Here is a 15845-nt window from a genome sequence, read left to right on the forward strand (position 1 = left end):
GGTAAGGAAGAGAGGTAGTTGACTGTATATACATCTATTGAAATTATTATTTTATATCTTATATATAAATATTGAATAATAAATATCAATGTACTTTTTGTGTCAAAGACCCTGCCAATTTATTTGAAAATCAATTGAGACGAAATATTACACCTTCTTATATATAGTGTGTCAATAACCTATTCTGAAACACAATCTTATTTAAATTTAATAAATGATGTGGAAAATTAATCCATAAAAATCTCGAAGAGAAGGCTGGACAGCTTATGAAAAAAAGGGTACTCCCCCCCCCCTCATTTAAAAGCTTAAATGTAAAATACAATCAATTCGGACCAGCAATTTCATAGATATTAAGTTTTATCTATGAATTATTAATACCTTATGGTATTTTATAATTGCAACGAAAAAAAAAATAAAAAAAACTGCCTAAACCCCATTCTAGAAATATGAATATATTTTTCATAATAAACAAGTGCTTGGGGAATCAAATCGTCCAAAATTTGTTCAAATGTATTATTATGGGATAGAATCAGTGTGACTAACGATAAACAAAAATCTTTGGTTGCCCTAGATTTGGACTTTTAAAGTTGGACGGATTATTGTGTCTGATTGACCATCTAGAGTGCTAAATCCATTGTAAATGCTAATTTTTTACCTGGATGCAGCTGCCAGATTTATCCACCAGACCTCCATGACCGGTGCAGTTCAGATCATTAAACTTCCGACAGGCTATAATAGAAAAATTTTTAACTGATAGTTTTGCCTGTCTGTTAAAATTTCTGTGCAGTATTCAGTGCATTTGCAGTTTCTATTACTTAACAATTTTAGAATACCAAAAACCTCTGATTAGGTCATTCCAAATTAATACACCGTGAGAAAGCCAAACAAGAAGCTTATTTCAGCTCTAATTAGGGTAGTCCAGATTAATTGTCCTAGGGTATTCCAAACATTATCATAAGAATATCTTTAAATCTCTCATTAGGGTATTCCAAAGTAACTGACCTAGGGCATTCCAAACATTTTCACAAGAAGATCTTTGAAGCTCTAATTAGGGTATTTCAAAATAACTGACCTAGGGTATTCCAAACATTAATACAAGAAGACCTTTAAATCTCTAATTAGGGTATTTCATAGTAACTGACCTAGGGTATTCCAAACATTATCACAAGAAGACCAGGGAAGTTCGCTGCTGAATGAAGAGAAGATGTAATAGAAGGCCCAGGAGAGAATGATGTTGTAGTAGGTACCTGAAGAATAAACAATCAACATTTTCTAACATGTAGTTTTCACAATCTAGTGCCAAATGAATATGGTTTTACTTTTGAAAGTGTCCTTTAGAGGCTCCATTATATACAACTGTATCTATTCTACATATAATACATAATAGTTAATTGTTCTATTTCTTATAGGACATATGTTTTGTTATGCTAATTTTTTGATAAAATTGTTTTTTCCCTATTTTATTTAAGTTATGTAATGATAAATTGGTTATGTACGTCTTTAGTAACGAAGCTACTCTATAATTCAAATTGTCTGTATGTTCGTCAGTCAGTCCGTACCGGTATGGGGGATTTTGATTTTCTCTGCTGTAATAAAAAAAAGACAGAATTGTCAGATAAGATTCCAATTTATACAATGTTTTGTTCGTTTGTCTGTTGGTCATACTTCAAAAGATATATACGTTATTTTTTAAGGGCTTCGTGATTTTCTTGTAGCTTTGCATGCTTTTTCTTTTTTTCATAGTTATGAGAACTGATCATCTGCTCTGAAACTTACTTTGTCTGTTTGTCCATTTATTGTTTTTGTGTGTGTGTTTCGCTTCTTATGGATGTTGTCATCCTTGGTTTTCACAGAATTAATTTTCATTGATCATTTTACACGAGGAAAAAGAAAGAAAAATTTAAGTCCTCAAAACTTGTAATCTTCAAGATCTTTTTTTTCGCTGGGATGAAATCTTATATGTAATCTTATAATCTTATTACGATCAAAGTTCTTTTTTCAGATATTTCAAGATTCTTTTATCTAACTCTGATACAATCAGATGTTATCTAATAAATGCACTATAAACAAACAAGAGATAATTTTAAAAGTAAAGCATTTTTTCATTAAGGGTGGGCCTTTCAGTCATAATCCTAAAGATAAGAAACTCTAATTTCTAAAAGTTGATTCTAGTTAAGAATGATAAAAATGGTGATTTTGAGAAGATAAGGCACAATATTACAACCACAGCCTTTTTCTAAGTGTAAATCTAAAAATGTAAGTACGTTCATTTATAGCACAATGTATTTCTTGGGCGTTGCATTTTAAAATGTTATCATCCTTATAAAATAAAGTGACTCCATTGTTTGATGAAATTAAACAACAGCTTGAGCCATTTTTGAGTTTCAGGGAGGTAGAGGACATTAAACTGTAAATTACACTGGTACCAAAAGATTTTCATTTGTTTTTGGAATAGTCCCTTTCGTGGCTACGCCCCTTAAGAAGCGATTCGTCGTATTTTTAAAATGGCTTTTTATAGGTTATTTTAGGTTAAACATAGTGTGAAAAATACGAAGAATCGCCCCTTAACCCTTAACGGTCGGGGGGGGGGGGGCGTTGAACGTCCCCCCATCTGGTTTTTTCTATCTCATTTTCTGTGTGTGAAAGATAAAGAGCCCAAACTGCGTGACTTTTTAAGTTTGGGTATGACACATAACCGAGAGTTGAAATTTTTTGAATATATCCATCCTGGCGGGCACAGGATGCCAGCAAACCTGGCAGGGTCATCCAGGTAAAGAGCAAAAATATTTTTTTGACTTAAAAAAAGCATTTTATCTTACCAAAATACTAAAATATCCTCTAGTACTACATCCTCATATTAAATACAGGTGTACAAGTCAATTTCAGGTTCCAGGTATGATCCTGCAGGTCCAGATCCTCCAGGTCTCAAGAAATCTTTAAATGGCTCCTGTGGCCGCAATTTTTGACTTAGAGACTTCAAATTTTAAACTTAAGCTTTTCTTACATGTCTACATAACGTATTAAAATTTCATAAAGATCCGCCGCCGTTTTCCCGCCGACTGCGGCGGCTGGCAGCTGCCAAGTACAGCTGCGGCCGCTGAAATTTATATTTTGATATTTGAAATATAAAATTCACATAAAGATTAACATTTTCTGCAAATAAAATTTTATTCTAGCTTCAAAAATAAAAAAATTACAGCTGTTTGAAATTTTTAGGTAAAAAAGGACCTAAAAACAAAGGTTGTTAAATAAAAGTGTGAAGGAAGCGAAAATTGACCTTGACTTACTTAAGGTCGGAAATTCATCATAACACAGGGGACTTACACAAAAAATTTTAGCCTTCTAGCTCTAATAGGAACTGAGATAACATGGGGGGGCGTTGAACGCCCCCCCCCCCCCCCCGACTGATTAAGGTGCGGCAAGGGGCCCGACTGTAAGGGGTCCTTAAGGTGCATTGCCACGAAAGAGACTATACCCGTGTCCTAACTTATAAACTAATAAATTGAATCTAAAGAAGGAGTAATTGTGTCTATCATCCAAATTGTTCTTACGTCCTCCAGGTTAAATTAAATTACATTAAAATTAGGTGTACTCGTAATTTAGTTTAAGGTTTAATGAAATAAGTAAAGCAATTTCGTCTTTATTTATGCGGTATTTAGCTGTTTTTGCTACTACTAGGTCAAATGGCTAAATAATGTTTCTGTGATAAAGAGCAGGAAGAAAAAAAAACATAATAAAGTTAACTAAACTTTATAAAACATGCTTTGTATGATTGTAAAGAAATAAATTAATCCAGCAATTTTGTCGATATAAGATAAAAAAATAACAAATATACGTATAACGATTCATCATTTCTGAAATTTCAAATTGCAAATTTTAAATTTCTATGACGTTTTTCTTTCAATCTGAACTTGAGTAAATGCAAAAATATGAATTATTTATTAGCTAACTTGCAAAATCCTTTCATTCTTTCTTTGTTTGTTTAAAACATATAAATATGTATATGAATGCTATCGGCTACGCCCAAAAAAGGCCTTTTGGGGCATTTTACATCTCGGGGGGAGTGGTTGGAGGGGGTCGACAATCAAACTTTCAATCTTATTTCAAACAAGAAAATATTTTTAAAATTCCTGCAAGTGTATTGTTTAAGCAGAGTGCAATAGATACTACAGTTTCGATATTTAAGCTTCATCCGGATAGACAGACAGTCAAACATCATTCTACTTTGAATTAGGAATTTAAGAAAAGCTTTATGTTTTTTGTGTGTTTGTCAGGCGAACAAACCTTAATCATAGATTCGCTTCCTAACAATGTTCGGGTATAGTCCCTTTTGTAACATCGCACCTTATGGGGCGATTCTTCGTATTTTTCACAGTAGCTTTTCTCCTATTTCTAGCCCCTGCGGGGGGGGGGGCTCTAACCCTGCGAGGCCAATTACCTATCCCTGTGGGGCAATCACCTAACCCAATATAACCTAACCTAACCTAACCTATAAAAAGCAATTTAAAAAATACGACGAATCGCCCCTTATGGGGCGATGTTACGAAAGGGACTATTCCCCAATATTCTTTTTGTGGACAGATATGTTTTATATGTCAAATATGTCAATATTTATGAATAAAAGGATTATCAAATTTATTTGCAAAAATGCATTCTTGTTTACTTTTAAATTGAAAAAGAATATATTTTATAATCTGATTGTTAACACAGGGTGATTACTGGTACCCAAAGTTGTTAAAAGACAATCTCTTAGAATCATAATCAGGATTAATTTTGTTTATCATCATTTGGGCATGTTTATTAGTTTATCGTTCATTGTCTTATCCCTCGTGATCCTTATTACAATAAACAAAGAAAATATATATAAAATCTTGAATATCTATAATACTCCTATTTTTCTTACGAAGTAACACGTGAATTTTTATGATTATATTTTTTGTCTGGTATTTATAAGCAAAAATCTGTAAATTAGTCTATATTAATTAATTATAAAATAGATTTATACATTGATCAGCTCGTGTTATGGACTCTTATAGGAAAATGCATAATGATAGGATTAATTTCTATTTTGATGGCCCGTGCTAATATAAAAAGGAATTTAACTTTTATTTTTTTTTTCATTTTTGTGTAGATTTGTCTATATTCTATGTCTGAAGTGAATTCACTTGTAAAAAAAATATGACTTACCAATGTACAAAGAGACACAGCACATGCCGTAACCAATGCCTGAAAAATAGAAATATTAATAGATTAGCATAAAGCATGACAGGCGGCAGATACTAATTAAAGATTGTATGTACTACTTTTTTATTATTATTTTTAAGTTATTCTAGAAAAGTTTATATATTTAAAATAGCAAGTACAAGTATGTTCATAAGTAGGGCAACAATAATAAGCCTATATGTATTAATTAGAAGTAAAAAGAACAGTAGAGTTTAGAAATAAAGTAAGAATTTTTTAAAATCCATAGTTGAAAGAAGGATTTTAATTTATAAATTTTAATTTATGTCACTTAATGTAAATGAATAAATGTATTTCAAACATTCATTCTATAGTCTAATCAATCTGAGTTTTAAAATTTTAGGAAACGTCAATAAACATGGAAGATCGTAGCATTACACATATTATGCGACAAAAGAGGACTTCAAACAAAGGTTTGATAAAATCTAAAAGCTTATAGGATTACGATTATAGTTAATAACAATAAGATAAAATAGAAGAGTAGAAGAGACACTTAACTATACTGTAAACTACTCACTAGAATAGGTCCAGGGAAAGTTTTTAACTATTTTAGGGGAGTGTACATCAACCTTAAATGCCTCTAGACCCTAGAGGCTTCTAGGGGGCGTAACCGCTAGTAATAAGATAAAATAGAATGGTAGAAGAGACACTTAACTAAACTGAATTATAACTGTATATGCGCCACTATAATAGGCACTAGACAATAAACTACTCACATACTCTACTGAAATAGACCCACAACTTTTCGTAAGATTAAAACTTTTCTAGTATAATGATATAATCTAACTTTTAGGTTTAAACTAAGATGAAGTAGTAACTGGTTTAATACAGGGACAAAGGGGATGGGACACTGGACGGAAATTAATTTTCCCTTAATATTATAGTATAGAAGTTCTTAGAAAAAAAGAAGGATGTAATGAAATCAAATAAATCAAATTTTTCACTATTTCTGTAAGCTACATAAGGATAAGGTTACAAGGTATCAGGGGATGGCAAATTTCTCATCCATTGTCCTATCCCTGGATGCCTGGATTTGCAAGAAGTTGCATTCCAACATAAGGAAAACAAAAGGATATATAGATATCTGAATTTAAGCCCTGCCAAATGTTAATTAAATACGGAAAATACGAAAACGGAAATAATAAGTCAAAAGAAAATTATTTCACCCCTAAATTTACTCAAGTCAATGAATGTTTTTTTAATTGGCGGAAACGTCGGTGGAAATTTTGAGGAATTTTCTTAATAATATTCTTTTCTAAGCTACATGATAAAAATTACTTCAATGTCCTTGTTTTTAGGTGCCTTTCTAGAAATTTTAGCAATCACTGGACCAATTTGGCCTTTCCAGTTAAATTCTGGTTCGATGTCTTGAGAGGAAAGCGACAAACCAGTTAGATTTTGTAGATGTATAAAACATAAAATAAAACTATCGGTATTATCCTCTTAGAATTTTTTTGTTCAGCTTTGAAAATTTGAGTACCCCCCCCCCCCCCCCCCGAAAGCGAACTATGACCTCTGGCCGCAGCACTCGTCCCCCTCGGCTCCCTAGCCTAAAACCTAACCTAACCTAAAATAGTTGTTAGTCGTTGTCCTGGGGGGGGGGGGGTACTCAAATTTTCAAAATAAAACAAAAGATTTCTAAGAGGATAACGCCAAACTATCAATAATATATTCTTTTAAAAAGATAGCATGTACGAACAGGCCAAATTGCATTGAAGTAAAATTGTTTAGAAATAACAGAAAAAATGTTTACATAGTTTAATGCAATATCTAAAGTGTCTAGTAATGTTTTTAATAGCGTCGCTACTCTATAGTTAACTTTATCTATAGGAGACTTGGAGGAAAGCATCAAAATTATAATATATGTTCGTTTTTGAGTTATTAAGAAAAATTATTAACTATTGTTAGAGCATTTTTACATTTTATACAACACGAAATGTAGCTTATTGCTCTATGAATGTATTAAAGTTATTCCACATATGGATATTAGCATCTTTGTTTTCAAATTATTCCCTCACAGTGTGTGTGTGACCTTGAGCTTAGCATTCCTATGTATTAAATATTCACAAAAATATGCTAAAAATATTTTTTAAAATCCGCATTCATAGCATTGCAGTTAGTTTTCTGTTTTCACAAAGTTTTGCTTTTGAAGAATCTTGGGTTAAATTTAAATATTAAGAAAACATTGTAATAATTATGATATCTAATACAGAGAGAAAGGGGACAATGGGCTCTTTATTACACTAGTCCCCAAAGTTTCATAATAACGTTTTCTTATTCGTTGACTTAAAAACATTGGGGACTTTAGTAAATTTTGATTGGTTGGTTAATTAAGTTGAGTGTTCAAACTTTTCAACCACTAATTGTAATCTACAGAAGGAGTGTTTAAGATTTTGTGTATCATCTTTGGGGATGTACATCAATTTTTAGGCCATTGTCATATCCCTGTACAATTAGTGTTTGTTTGACTTTAGAAAGGTGTTTGATAGGTTTTAAAATCACTCATTTTGTTACGAGTTGAGGGAAAAGCAACACCTTTAGCTTTTTTTAACATGGTTTGATTAGATTTTATTATCATTGATTTATTGAGTTCCAAAGAAAACAAAATCGTGTTATCTCTTATCCCGTTTCTTTTTCAAGTACTTTATTTTTCTTGGTATGTATTTCTAAGAAGAATAAATATTTTTTTTTACAGTAAAGTTAATGATGAATCAAATCATAATAACGCCAATTATTTCAAGTCTCAGCAACAACGCATAAGGAAAAACTTTATTGTACTGCCGTTGTTATTCTTTATTTTTCTTCGGAAAATTCCATGATAAAATAGTCAACCAAAAAATAATCAAAACAAAATTATGTCTGGTTCAATTTATAATTTAATTGTTATATAACTTTTTCAATAGTTATATAATAAGCCACTGCATGGTGTTATCTAACAAAGTCTTGAGTTAAGTCAATAAGCCACCCTACTATGCTTATTTATATTCTAAGCAGCTAAAATAGCGGTTAAAACATTTATTTCTCTAGACTTTTCCATAGAAAAATATCCATTTGTAATTTTATAGTTCTAGACATTGCCTGACTTTTTATATGATTACATAATTATTTTATCATAACAGTTTCTGTACAATTGTACTATTATGCAGGAAGAAAGGAGACAATGGTCCCAAAATTTTATGAGACATTTTTTATTCGTTGGTTTTATAACATTGGAGACTTTTATTAAATTTTGATTAGTTGGTTTATTAGGTTGAGTGTTCAAAAGTTTCAACCACAAAGTGTAATCAACAGAGGAGATATTTTTGTGTATCATTATTTGGTGATCAAAATATCGACCATTGATCCCTTTAGAATTTTGATTGGTTGGTTCATTAGGTTGAGTGTCCAAAAGTTTCAACCATTAATTGTAATCAACAAAAGAGATATTTTTGTGTATCATTATTGGTGATGTACATCAAAATATCGGCCAATAATCCCTTTATATCCCTGACTATTATGTGCGCCCCTGGTTTCCTGTTGATCTTATCTGTGGAAAAAAAAAACAGATAAAAGCTTCTCAGAAAAGTAGAACCTTTTGCTGTAAAGACACTTCATACAAGATTAAGAAACTAATTTGTATAAGAATTATATCAGAATTAATAAGATGTCTTTTCTTGTGCAGTGATAAAACAAGGATTACAACATCAATAAGTAGCGAAGCACAAAATCTATTATGAAATAGACAAACGGAAAAGTGAGTTATCTGTGATCATAACAAAAAAAAGCAAGAGAGAGGGAATACTTAAAATCACGAAACCTAAAATAAAATAAAGCTAATGTCTTTAAAAGTTGTAAAAAGAAAACAGCTAAAAAGCTGATTATAAGCAGGCAGACCGATGTGGATATTTTATACTTAATCATCCTCACATTTCCCCAAAAACATTTCAGTTAGACATTCATACATACAGACGGACATTTAAAATTATAGAGTAGATTCGCTACTAAAAAACTAAGACACATAATCATGTGTTACATGAGTGCAGATTTGTAGAGGTCAACATTTAAAGGATAATTCAACTAAATGATTGACCACACATGTATTGAATTCTAAAAATTTCTTATTGGCCAATAAATCAAGTATTTAATCAGTACCGAATACGGAATTCATATTTCTTGGGTGTTGAAAGAAATGTATTACATTACCTAGATTTCGGAAGAGATCAGAGATATATGTACTTTTTTAATAATCAAATTTGATCATTTTAAAGGAAATAAGGCTTTTAGGCATTTAATTTCCAGAAAAATTACTCCTTGCAAAAATTTACGGAACCATTTAACATAGGAAATTATCCATTTAAAAAATCCCCCTTGCCCTCCTCTAAAGTGGATTAGGCAATTGACCTTGAAAAAAAAATCTACTATTTTTCCTTGACAACAAGACTAGATACATATCTAGGTCAAAATATCTCAATATAGGCTTGAATCAAACTCATTTTTTACTCAATAGGATTAAAGATTGCTCTTTTTTCATAATAATCAGGGTAAATTTACACATTTCTTAGAAGGAACGATTATTATTATATTTCTCCCAACCTCCTTGAAATATTTTTTTTATGACTGTAATTTTGATAATAGCTTATAAAGTTAATTTCTTTGGAATTCGACAAATAAATTTTTCCCATGGATAGAGGGGATATCTAAAAGTAAATTACACTGGGACCCAAAGTTTGAAACCACATACATATATCTCACTGGCTGGTTAAAAACGTTGGGTACTTTTATTATTTTTCTTGTCATAACTTTCCACTAATATTCTTATCTGCTGAAGGGGCATTTTGTTTTTCGTAATAAGGGTAAACATTTTTTTTATCATCTATTGCCTTATAAGATCCTTACATTTTTCTACGAGATAATAGTCCATGCAGTTTAACTGAAAACCCTGTACATAACCTAATTCAATTCCAAATCTCTTTCTGATAATTTAGTTTATTAGATATCCAATCAAGTATTTTTTTCCACAATTTATCTAATTTATTTCAACAATGGCTATAGAAATCTTCTAATTGCTGTTTTAAAATGAAATTAGGATATGGAAAAATCTTTAGAAATGCGTAATGAACAAAAATTATTTGAAAGTCAGATGGAATAGTTACTTAGCCACAAGCAAAGATTTACAATTTAAAAGACATCTAAGAAGTAGCTTATAGTGCCTATAAGAAAATGACACCATACAATACAAATTACCAATGATAGGAAATTATATATTTTTTTAATTGACTAATGGTACAATGTAAACTGGCCTATCATTGGTCATTTGTATTGTTTGGCGTCATTTTTATGGGCAATATAAGCTGCTTATAGTACCTGTAAAAAGCGGGCAGATCTTCCAAACGGCAACAGGACCCTCAGAGCTGTACTGGCCGGCTGACATCTCGTACAGGAACACGGGTAAACCCATGAAGATCAGAGATGTCACATAAGGTATCAAAAATGCTCCTAAAAATAAAATTATTTTAGTTGAGGTTGAACAAATCTTGTCTAAAAGTAAAAAAAGGTTAGTTTGACTGTCTGTTTGTAAAAAAACCGGTTTTTTGGGATTATCTAAAAATAACAAAAGATTAAGGTTGGCTTATCGTTAAGTTACAATTAATTATAATGTACTTGACAGAAATAAATGTTTTCTGTTAATTTTACAGAGGAGTATGATCACATGAATGTTTACACATTACATATATTTTGCCAAATTTCATAATTTCATAAAGACGGACATTAGAACAACTAAAATTGTTTTTACGAATCCTCAAACAGCAAACCTGGAACACAGTAAAAGTGTCGGACTCATTATGACGTAACAAAAAAAATTAGCCAATGAGAGACCACTATAAATTTTACTATTGGTCAATAATGGCCTCTCATTGGCTAATTTTGTTTGTTACGTCATAATCAGTCCGATACTTTTACTGTGTTCGCAAACCTGTTGTAAAGGCCAACTGTGAATGACATAAAATACACATAAATAGACAGATAGATAGACACACAGACAGGCTGAAAGACTTACTGACAGACATATAGACCTACAGATGAACGGATAGATTATATATAATCCTTACCTCCTCCATTCCTATAGCATAGGTATGGAAACCTCCAAATGTTGCCAAGTCCAACAGCAAAGGACAGACAAGACAACAGAAACTCTGATTAATCATTTTTCAAGCATTTTAAAAGACTTTGCATTCAGAATTGATAACTAAAGCTAATTATTTGACATGTATTCAAAACATAATGTTTTTTTTAATCTCCGAATTTGACAAAATAAAAAATTCGCGGATTTTCAAGAAAATTTTGGAAGATTTTAAAATTGCAAAATAATTGTTTATCAATGCTTGGATATAATTCCTATAGGATTATCCCAAGAGCCACGGCCGCCAGAATCTTCAGAAGCCGTATCGTCAGATGAATTATACTCCTGTACAGCCATTTAGTTAGTAAAAGGCAAAATAGATTTATTCATATGCTTTATCGCTTACTGCAAAATCTTGTGAATTTAAAAACGGTATGTGATAAAAATGAGATTAACTTTAATGGGTACATACTATTCTACACCGCCCCCTCAAAAATAGGATAGAATGATTTAAGTGGGCGGAGTTTACCTTTTGTCATAAAATTCTACACAGGATATGAGGGGAAAAAATAAAAATGATTAGTTCCTGTTGAGCAATTATAACTTCTGTCGCTCGTTTTTTTAAAAAGGAAAGGGGTGTTAGCAAGGACGTCCAAGGGGTGGGGGGTTATGGGTTTTTACCCCCCCCCCCTCCTCTCCAAATCAAAAAGCTTGTAATGTAAAAAACAAACAAATAAATAACTACGCCTCCAATTATTTCCAATTAATCATAATTAAGTAACAGGATGTCTATCTGGTATCAACGATAGAACAGGGGGGTTAACTGCTCAACAAGGTACTTTATGTGAAAGTGAAAGAGGAACTTACTAAAATAAAATTTGCTATCTTCTGAATGTTTTATTTATAGTGGTATAAAAAATAGTTGCATTAGTCTAATGATCATTTTTATAACCATATTTTTTTTGTGAAAATAATCTGTATTTTAGGAAAGTTTATAGTTACACCACTTAAAGTTTTTTTTATTAATATATAAATTGGAAAACAGTGATAATTAAATGAAAGATGAATAAATTCTATCAAATAAATGGCTGCCCTGCCTCGGACAGGAATGATTCGTTCTTGTGCAGACCACTGCCATCGTCCCCAGATTCAAGGTAGAAATTCTGGTCCTAAATAAAAATATATCAATTAGTTTTTTTTCATTTACAGGTTTGTAGATATTTGATTCTTAAAAAATTCTCAAAGATCTGAAATAATGTATCAGAGCTTATTAGCATATCTTTATTTTACAATAAATAACAAGCAATTAGACATCACTAAATTAGTCATCATGCCGTTTTTGTGAAAATAAGCCAGCTATTATATATAAATTGAATATATCACAAGAATGTGATTTTAAAGTCTTGATATTTTCAAAACTACATGGTAGAAATTTAAAATTCTTTCAAATATATGACCTAGAAATATAATTTAAACCATTGAACAGGAATAGTTATTTCTCGTATCGTATTATAAACGGCTTTCCGCGGATATAGAATGTACAATTATAAGATTAAAACTAGTTTTAATCTTATGATTGTACATTTCTATATTCGTAGAAAACTGGATATAATACGATGCTAGACATAGTTTTTTCGTATTCATGAGAACCGGTTCCTATCCACCGGATTCAAATGAATACGAGAAAATATATTAAGTTCACCAAGTTCAATTTAAATGCACTTCGTGTAACCATCCCTTTAAAATTTTTATTAGCATATATATTCGTATTACCCCAAAGTTATAACAACAGTTAGAACATCAGAACAATTAACTATTTTAGTATTAGACTAATTAGGTATTTCTTATTTTATAATAAAAAGAAGAGTATTAATTTTCACATATATAACCATTAAATTTACTGGCTACCCTAGGCTGGATTTTACAATATGACTTTATAAATGAGATTTATTAATCTTCCATTGTCCTATCCAAGAAAACCTGTTAATTTAGACCTTTAAACAGTCAACAAAGTTTAAGATATTCAGTTTCTGACCCATAGTATAACTGTGGTAGGATGCCGGTTCGAACCCTACTTTAACGGCGTAAGGTCTGATAATTCCGCGGGCTTAATTGGCGGCCGGATTGAAACTGCAGATGTTGATTCAAATGTGGTTTTTTCAGAACTAACTTTTAATACAAAACAGATTGTTATAAATAGTAAAATTGTACAAGTTATAGATAGATAACAGAGGGCGTGGTGGTCAAAAGTAGCCTGGCCATTTGTGCATTCGTTCGTTCGTTCGTCCGTTCATGAGACGTAAGCAAAATACTTAAAAACTTCCTTGATTTTGATGAAATTCAAAAAGAGTTATCTAGTAGATTTACTACTGAAAGAAGTTGTCTAAATGAAATATTTTGTCATACAAAAAATATTGTTCTGTTAATTAATGAATAACTCTTCTATTTTGTATACAGCAAAAATAAACAAGCGAAAATGTCAGTAGCCAATAAATAATTGTCCAAAATTTGCGCGCATTTTGCGTCATAGAGATAATATATATTCTATACAAGAAGGTAATGGGACATTGAACTAGTACCAAAATATTTTGCTCTAAAATTTTGAAAACATCTATTGAATTTTAAGTGTCCAAACTTTTCAACAAATAATTTTGATTTTTTATAGGGGTAACAGAGATCTTAAGCTACAGACATCCTATTACTTTTATGCAAGAACCCATTCATGACATGTTTCTTATGATTATATCTTTAAATGCCAGGAAGTCGACATAAACAATTAACATTATTAGTCAGCAACAGCTTTCAGGGTGAACAGGACTGACCAAGGAGTTTTCTAGAACAAGAAAGCATTGTTTTTTTTATAAGGCAGACAATAAAAAGGACAAGGCTTGAAACATTGAGGAAAAATGGAGGTTAAAATGTAGTAATCTCACAGACACAGAAAAAGATGTGTGACATACCCCAAAAAATTATATCTTAGGGAAGAACAAAGGGTTATAGATTAGTTTTACAGTCATTGTATTGTATATATATACCCCTTTCTTTTAGGTTTATATAACTGAATACAAATTTTCATAGAAGAGGAGCACATTCAAGAAAATAAGCAAATTTAAAAGATAAAAAAATGCTTTAACAAATCCATATGAGGATTTTTTCATATCTTGACAAAGTTACTTTGTAAATATCTTAATTAAATTGATACAAAACACTTTTTGGATATACTTATATAGTATTCAGTTATAGAGAAGTTGCGCTGCTAAATTATATAGGCCTGGACGAATAGTAAACATTCAATAACAAAAACAGAGCAAGGAGTTAAGAAAAGGGGGTATTGATAGATAGGCCTACTCAGAGAGAGAGAGAGAGAGAGAGAGAGAGAGAGAGAAAAAAAAAGGGAGAAAATAAAAATAACAGAAAGTAAAAAGGAGAAAAAATGAGAGTTAGGCCTCCTTTGCTCTTGACCTAGGCTTTATAAGGCCTCTCATGATGTTTTTAGTAGCGAAGCTACTCTAATTTTTACTTGGATAGTGCGACGAAGCCCAATCTGTACCACTTTTAATTCCCGTGACGTCATATAATGAGGGAGATGAGAGGAGAAGTGGGAAAGAAAACCCCTAAAAAGAGGTGGAGAATCCCTCATTTTTATTACGTCACAGGAATTAGATGTTTTTATAGTCCTTTCTAATCATGTATATAATGCACGAAAAATAATTACTGCGTCACTTTTGAGGATAATTATCCTTGTTTAAATACATATATTTGTATATTTTAAGCCCACTAAAATATACATATTATATGTATGTGTGTTACTGTGTTTCTCTTTAAAAAGTAAAGCTTCTATATAATTTCACAACTATAGTTCTTTCCCTATAGCCCTAAGGCTATAATAACGATCCCTCCATCCATATCCCATTTTAATCCTTCCTACTTGATGAACCAACTGACCGATTAGTGATGTCCATGTTAGCAACCTAATTTGACGACAATTTTCCAATGTCATAATATCCTGTCCACGTGTGTTCTAAATCCATTTAGACCAGTTTTTTTGAGATCTTTGCCAAAAGACGATAAAAACTTATTTTTAAAAATACTCAGTTGCTTATAGTTTGATGATTTTCTAAAGTCATTTCTAAATTTTAACGGAAAACTACATTCTTGTTTGAGAGGCAAATTTATTTATATTGAGTTAAATATAATCAAAAATAACCTGCAATATCTGGAATTATTTCAAGCAGGGAAATGGTATTGGCGAGCAAATTAATCTACATTGAATTTGAGCTAATGAATAAAAGGGAAAGATGATTGATTGTTTAGTATTGTACTATTCCTGTATAATCATTATATTTTAATTCAAACATTTAGCAAAAATGTATGTATAGAATCCATAGAAAAACGTTTTTGCCTCCTACATTTTACTAGCCAAAGAATATGTCTTATATGGAAAAACAATAACTGTGAAAATATTGATAGAAATGTAACTTTAACTATAATTGAAATGAGGATT

At 31.2% G+C, this 15845-nt stretch overlaps 1 protein-coding gene across 3 annotated transcripts in view; it reads right to left on the minus strand.

Moving 5' to 3' along the window:
* The window catches only part of LOC145334686 (sodium- and chloride-dependent glycine transporter 1-like), a 73941-nt gene that overhangs the window by 27633 nt on the left and 30463 nt on the right, over nt 1-15845 (minus strand). For all 3 annotated transcript variants that reach the window (XM_080180256.1, XM_080180255.1, XM_080180254.1), the window contains 7 exons: nt 12439-12510; nt 11617-11686; nt 11331-11414; nt 10585-10716; nt 5188-5226; nt 1143-1247; nt 656-729 (listed from right to left, as the gene is read on the minus strand). In XM_080180256.1, coding sequence (XP_080036382.1) covers nt 656-729; nt 1143-1247; nt 5188-5226; nt 10585-10716; nt 11331-11414; nt 11617-11686; nt 12439-12510 — 576 coding nt within the window. The remainder of the gene's footprint in view (nt 1-655; nt 730-1142; nt 1248-5187; nt 5227-10584; nt 10717-11330; nt 11415-11616; nt 11687-12438; nt 12511-15845) is intronic.

This window comes from Acartia tonsa, chromosome 12 (assembly GCF_053477335.1).
Source record: "Acartia tonsa isolate MP-2025a chromosome 12, ASM5347733v1, whole genome shotgun sequence".
NCBI classification, from domain to species: Eukaryota; Metazoa; Arthropoda; class Copepoda; order Calanoida; family Acartiidae; genus Acartia; species Acartia tonsa.